The sequence below is a fragment of the Cornus florida genome, unplaced genomic scaffold (assembly GCF_030987335.1).
Source record: "Cornus florida cultivar Cherokee Brave unplaced genomic scaffold, ASM3098733v1 CherokeeBrave_3.0.0_Hap2_Chr01, whole genome shotgun sequence".
Classification (NCBI taxonomy): domain Eukaryota; kingdom Viridiplantae; phylum Streptophyta; class Magnoliopsida; order Cornales; family Cornaceae; genus Cornus; species Cornus florida.
The window spans coordinates 63067521-63073757 of record NW_026775571.1 but is presented as its reverse complement, the minus strand read 5'-3'; the positions used below and the strand labels follow the sequence as shown (position 1 = coordinate 63073757).

The window sequence follows — 6237 nt, the reverse complement described above, 5'->3', positions numbered from 1 at the left end:
ATTGATTTAGGTTAAGGATATTAACATGTTAAACAAGACATTTGCCACCAATAGGCCGGACACACTAGGAAACAACATTGGTGAGAATACACCTTTAAACCTCATTGATCACATCTAATTACTCTCTCCAATTGGTCAACTGGGTGGCTATTGATTTTCAAAATTACTATAGCAATAGATGCCATTGGTAATTCTAAAAAGCATAATTAAACAAGAAATAATGAAAGATGATACCTTCACGCTTCATCTTCATTCACAATTTGTGAGAACTCCGCACACGATTAGCTCGGAACTGAAGTCTGACCTTCTTGAGTGCTACTAGAACATCGCCTATGTTAATCCTTAACCGAGGTGATTCTGCAGAGCAATTTAGAGCTAATTCCATGATGGATGACACACACTCCATATTTGTAGCGAAATCTTCTTCCTCTGGCCTTAGCAAGTTGGAATCTATAACCTGAATTACTGCATTGGGTAATGACTCCTTCACCCAACCCTTGAGGCTCAGATCTCCAGAAAATAAGTCATTAGTGGGTTTCCTTCTTGTAAATATTTCCATTAACATAATACCGTAACTGTAAACATCACAACTTGTGGATACTAATCCTTCCATTCCATACTCTACATCCAACAATACAACTCATCAAAAAAAATAATATATATGTTAAGAAAATTAAATTTAATAGAAACTTAAATTCAAATTTTGTTTATGAAAAAAAGAATATATAAGAACTTCACCTGGTGTAATATACCCAAACGTAGCTATAGTCTTGGTTAGTGCAGTGCTCTTCCCATCACCTAAGAACTTTCCAATTCCGAAGTCACTCACATGTGCAACCATATCTTCATCTAGAAGAACATTCCTTGGCTTCAAATCACAATGAACAATAGATGTTGAATAACCATTATGGAGATAGTCGATTGCACATGCCGCATCTATCGTTACATCTAACCTCTGCGAGATATCCAAGCAGTAGTTGTGAGAATACAACCACTTTTCAAGGCTTCCGTTAGGCATGTATTGGAGTATCAAGGCTTTGAAATCAAGGTTAGAACAACTACTAATGACTTTGGTGAGATTTCTGCGTCTGATGTTGTGTAATATTTCACATTCTGTGTCGAAACTCTTTAAAGCACCTTCTAGCTGCAGATTGAATACCTTTACAGCCAAAATAGTCCCATTAATTAGTATACCTCTATAAACTGAACCGAAACTCCCCTTGCCAAGCAAGTTGCTATCTCTAAACCCATCAGTTGCTTGTAGAAGTTCATGGTATGCAATTCTCTCTCTTGCAATTGCAAGGATTGAACCAGTTTGAATTGGAGTTTTATTTTTCTTTCGACATCTCAAACATACAAAAGCGACCGTCAAGACAAGAAGTATAGAAACAATTGGCAACATGATATGCATGACTAGAAGCACTCTTTTTGTCCTTGATCTGTGAAGTGAACTAGTATCACATGGCAAGACTTGGAATTGAGAGGCATCGCACAATGCTTCATTCGACATAAATGATTGATTCGTGAAATTTGCAAAAGGTCCTCCAGTGGGAATTTCTCCACTTAGTCTATTGAAAGATACATTAAAATATTTAAGTTGCCAGAGTGTCTCTAACGATCGGGGAATCACACCAGAAAGGTTATTATGAGATAGATCCAAGAATTCCAAGCCTACCATGCTTTGAAATACGTCGGGAATAGGTCCTTGTAGCCTATTATTTTCTAAAGAAAGAGAAGTTAAATCTTGCAAGCCACCAATTGTGCTAGGGATGTTGCCTGTGAATTGATTCATTGATAGATCAATTTGGGTAGCAACATTTAAACTTGCAAGTCTGGGGGTAGATTTCCACTTAAAGAATTAGAGGAACAGTTGAAGATCAAAAGATCTTTGAGGCTCCAAAGGGTTGTAGGTATGGTGGAAGTTAATCTGTTGGAATCTAGATGCAGATATCTTAGGGAAGTAACATTCCCTAAGCATGCCGGGACCGGACCAAACAATCTATTTCCACTCAAAACCAATTCACCCAGGTTGAGTAAATGGCAGAGGTCCAATGGAATGGTTCCCTGTATTCTGTTGTTGTAAAGATAAAACCGTTGGAGCTTCCCTAATTCTTTGATCATTGTCGGTATTAGTCCAGTCAATTCATTGTCATTTAGGTGCAAGGATATCAAGCTGCTTAAATTACCTATCCCTGTCAGAATATAGCCCTTAATTCCACCATTGCTTACCTCAAAATCTTGAAGAGAAGTAGAGAAATTCCCAGTGGAAATTGGAAGTTTGCCATTTAAAGGATTACCACCTAACCCTAAGTGTCTTAAATTTCTGCAGTTTGTCAAAGAAGTCAGGAAGCTCAGTTCTGAAGATGAAGAAGATTCACTGACGAAATTGTTTTCTGCAAGGTTTAGAATTTCGAAGGATCTTATGTCACCAAGGGAGTGGGGAATTGAACCTGTGAATGTGTTAAAAGAAAGCTCTAAGATAGTGAGATTGGAAGCATTTGAAATAGAATGAGGGACGACTCCGGTGAGGTTATTTTCTGCTAAAAAAAGTCCGCCAAGATTGGGTAGTGAATGGCCAATATCTGACGGAAGATTGCCGGAAAGGTGATTACCCACAAGGTCTAGCCGTTTCCATAGTGTTGAGATGTTGAAGATTGCTGCTGGAATTGGGCCTGTTGAGTAATTGTATTGTAACACTAATTCCTCTAACCTAAGGTTGCCAATCTCTTCTGGTATTTCACCTGCCAAAATGTAAACAAAAGGAGTGAAATGTGAAAAGTATTTCAAAACCAATATTAATTACTACTAGTGAACAATCCAAGACAGTAATGGAATGGAATGGAATGGGCATTCCGATACATTCCTTATTTGGAATGACATTTAAACTTACATGAAAACCCTTTCAAGAAGTGAAAAATCGTACAGAAAATTTATTGATCAAGCTGAGTTCGAACAAGCCCTTACTCGGTTTGGCTAAGCTCATTTACAGTCCTATGTACCACAAGAACAACAGACACTAATTGAAACACACAAGCAGTCATACCTATCAAGTTTTTACCACCAAGAAGCAAGCCCTTAAGCATAGTTGGGTTGCAAATCTCTCTAGGAATGGGGCCACTGAATCTATTATAGTCCAAATTTAAAATCTAAAGTTTTCAGCAATTATGTAAACCAGATGGAATTAGGCCATTTAACTCGTTATGCTGTAATTGAAGCTCTTCGAGTTTTGGAAGATGGTTGCACACATCCACACGAAGATTGCCGGATATGCCATTCAGTGAGAAATCTATAATTTGCTGTGAGGAAATGTTGAAGATTGTTGGTGGTATGGAGTCTGCAGTAGCGGTGCACAAAAAAATCAAATTAAACCGATAAATTGAACTGGACTAAATCGGATCAGTATATTTGGTTTGGTTTTTTTTATGGTTTGATTATGGCTCCAAAAACATGGAATTGCTTATAAACGGTTCGGATACGATTTGAGGTTCTACGAAACCAAACCGAATGGAACCGAACCAAACTATATATTTATATATTTTGTATTATATAAATAATAAAATAATAAGATTAGCCTTTTAACTACTCAAAATTATATAATACTCCAATATATAATAAAAATTAGATTATATATATATATATATATTAAATTGAATTATAAAAAAACCTAGAACAGTGAAATCGAACCGAACCAAATAATTTTTTTACAGTTTAGTTTGGTTAAGTTCTATTAGATTCATGGTTCCATTCAGTTCTAGTTTATATGGAATTGTTAAAAACGATTTGGTTTCAAAATATTCCCAAACTGATCCGGTCCGTGCACCCCTAGCCTGCATAACTATAACTAATTATTTATTGTATATAAAATCTTCAGTATAGAGAAATATCTCATTTTATATATATATATATATATATAGGTATAGGTATAAAATAAATTAAAAATTCTTAAAGTAAAATTGAATGATTTAAATATTAAAGTTAAACATTCTATAATAGTTTCAGCATTTAAAATAAATCGCCAAAAGAAGACGAGAGGGGAATGTTGAAGAAGTTAAAAATTAAGGTTACACGCTTCTAGAATCTTCGCCGTTAACATAATCAAAATATTTGATATGATAGAGATGGACAAAAATTAGGTCGGTACCAGTAAAATTGTTGTTACCCAGAAGCAAGTGCTCAAGTTGAGACAATGCAATCAACCATGATGGAAGCCCTCCACTGAAGTGGTTAAACATCATATTCATGACAAGAGGGGAATGTTGAAGAAGTTAATTCTGACCTTAGAATCTAATCCAACGGTAATTAATTAATCAGTATTTTATTTTTATATTTTAGACAATTGTTTGTTTTTTTATTACCATTATATATTATTTATAGAAAATGACAAAACTAGACATGTTTTTAATGAAAACAAATTAAAACCAAATTGGTTATGATTTTCTTTTATACGAATTTCTTACCATCCGAATTCTTAAAGCATACAATTAAAAAAAAAAAAAAATTACTACCACCGCCGCCACCACCTACCCTGCCATTGCCGCCACCTCCACCACCGCCGGCGAATTCCTTCCCATCCGAATTCTTAAAGCATACAATTAAAAATAAAAATAAAAAATTATCACCACCTCCACCGCCACCGCCGCCACCACCACCACCACCTACCCAGCCACCTCCACCACCGCCGGCTGCGGCGGCGGTGGAGGTGGCGGTGGCGGCAATGCCAAGGTAAGTGGTGGAGGTAGTCCATTCCCTTTCTCTTTCATATTTTATATATTGGGTTATATGATTTGATGATTTTGCTTGTCGTTGAATTCATTTTTATACACACACATACAAATAAACATATTTTGAGAGTACAACATTCTTTTGTAATTGAATTATTCAGTAAGTAGTTGTTTCACAGACATATATTAATTGCAAGGTTGAGAAGGAAACGATTGTGCGTTAATTTTTCAACTGGTATGCTTTGAGAATTTCCTGGCTAAACGGATAGGAATGAAGGGAATTGGAAATAATTAATTTTTTTATTTTTAATTGGTACGGTTTGAGAATTCGGATGGAAAGGAATTCGTACAAAAGAAAATCCTAAACATGTCTAGTTTTGTCATTTCCTATAAATAATATATAATGGTAATAAAAAAAAAGAAGCAATTGTCTTAAATATAAAAAGGAAACATTGATTAATTAATTACCGTAGGATTAGATTCTAAGGTCAGGATTAAAAATGAGTATACTACTTTATACTTACCAGGGAGCAATTGAACGCCACAGAGATAAGATATATATATATATATATATATATATATATATATATAATTGAATTATAAAAAAACTTAGAACCGTGGAATTGAACTGAACCAAATAATTTTTTTACAGTTTGAGTTGGTTTAGTTCCATTTGATTCACAGTTCCGTTCAGTTCCAGTTTTTATGGAAATGTCAAGAACGATTTGGTTTCAAAATATTTCCAAACCGATCAAGTCCAAACAGTATGCACACTAGCCTGCAGAACTATAATTAATTATTTATTATATACAAAATCTTCACCATAGAGAAATATCTCCTTTTATATATAATATATATATAGATAGATATAAAATAAATTAAAAATTTTTAAAGTCAAGTTGAGTGATTTAAATATTAAAGTTAAACACCCTCTAATAGTTTCAGCCGTTCAAATAAATGGCCAAAAGAAGATGAGAGGGGCATGTCGAAGAAGTTAAAAATTAAGCTTACGCGGTCTCTAGAATCTTAGCGGTTAACATAATCAAAATATTTGATATGATAGAGATGGACAAAAATTAGGTCGGTACCTGAAAAATTGTTGTTACCCAGAAGCAAGTTCTCAAGTTGAGATAATGCAATCAACCATGATGGAAGCCCTCCACTGAAGTGGTTAAACATCATATTCATGACTTTCAATCGACTCAAGTTTACTCACTCACTTGGTAGATGACCACTGAAACTATTGTTACTTATGTCGAGTGAAACAAGAAATGAAAGGTTACCCAAATGTGGAGGAATGGTGCCTTGGAGAGCCATGTTAGAGATGTTCAAGCGAACGCCGCATGTGACTCCGACCCAGTTGCAAAGCGAGGCCATCGCCAACCAGTTCTTAGTCAAGATGCCATGCGGGTCGGATGCTACATTGTCTTTCAAGACAAGAAGAGCAGATTGATCATTGATGATGTTGTTGGTCCATGTATTAGCTGTGCAAGGGATGACGATGAGATCGTCCACC

At 35.3% G+C, this 6237-nt stretch overlaps 1 protein-coding gene across 1 annotated transcript; it reads right to left on the bottom strand.

Annotated features, from left to right (window-relative positions):
• Positions 1-253: 253 nt before the first annotated feature.
• On the bottom strand, positions 254-4760 carry LOC132273472 (probable LRR receptor-like serine/threonine-protein kinase At3g47570). The gene is made up of 7 exons (XM_059774434.1): positions 4660-4760; positions 4525-4578; positions 4142-4215; positions 3173-3334; positions 1966-2741; positions 739-1849; positions 254-621 (listed from the first exon to the last, which is right to left on the bottom strand). The coding sequence occupies exons 1-7, from the start codon at positions 4758-4760 to the stop codon at positions 254-256; spliced, it is 2646 nt and encodes an 881-aa protein (XP_059630417.1).
• Positions 4761-6237: the final 1477 nt, after the last annotated feature.

Bases quoted from the DNA above. Each gene is read 5' to 3' on its own strand.
- LOC132273472 (XM_059774434.1), bottom strand. From the start codon at position 4,760: ATGAAAGAGAAAGGGAATGGACTACCTCCACCACTTACCTTGGCATTG. The intron at 2,742-3,172 runs GTTTACATAATT...ACATTTTGGCAG, and splicing joins AAATGGCCTAATTCCATCTG to GTGAAATACCAGAAGAGATT. The intron at 1,850-1,965 runs GTTACTTCCCTA...TAATTCTTTAAG, and splicing joins TCCCGGCATGCTTAGGGAAT to TGGAAATCTACCCCCAGACT.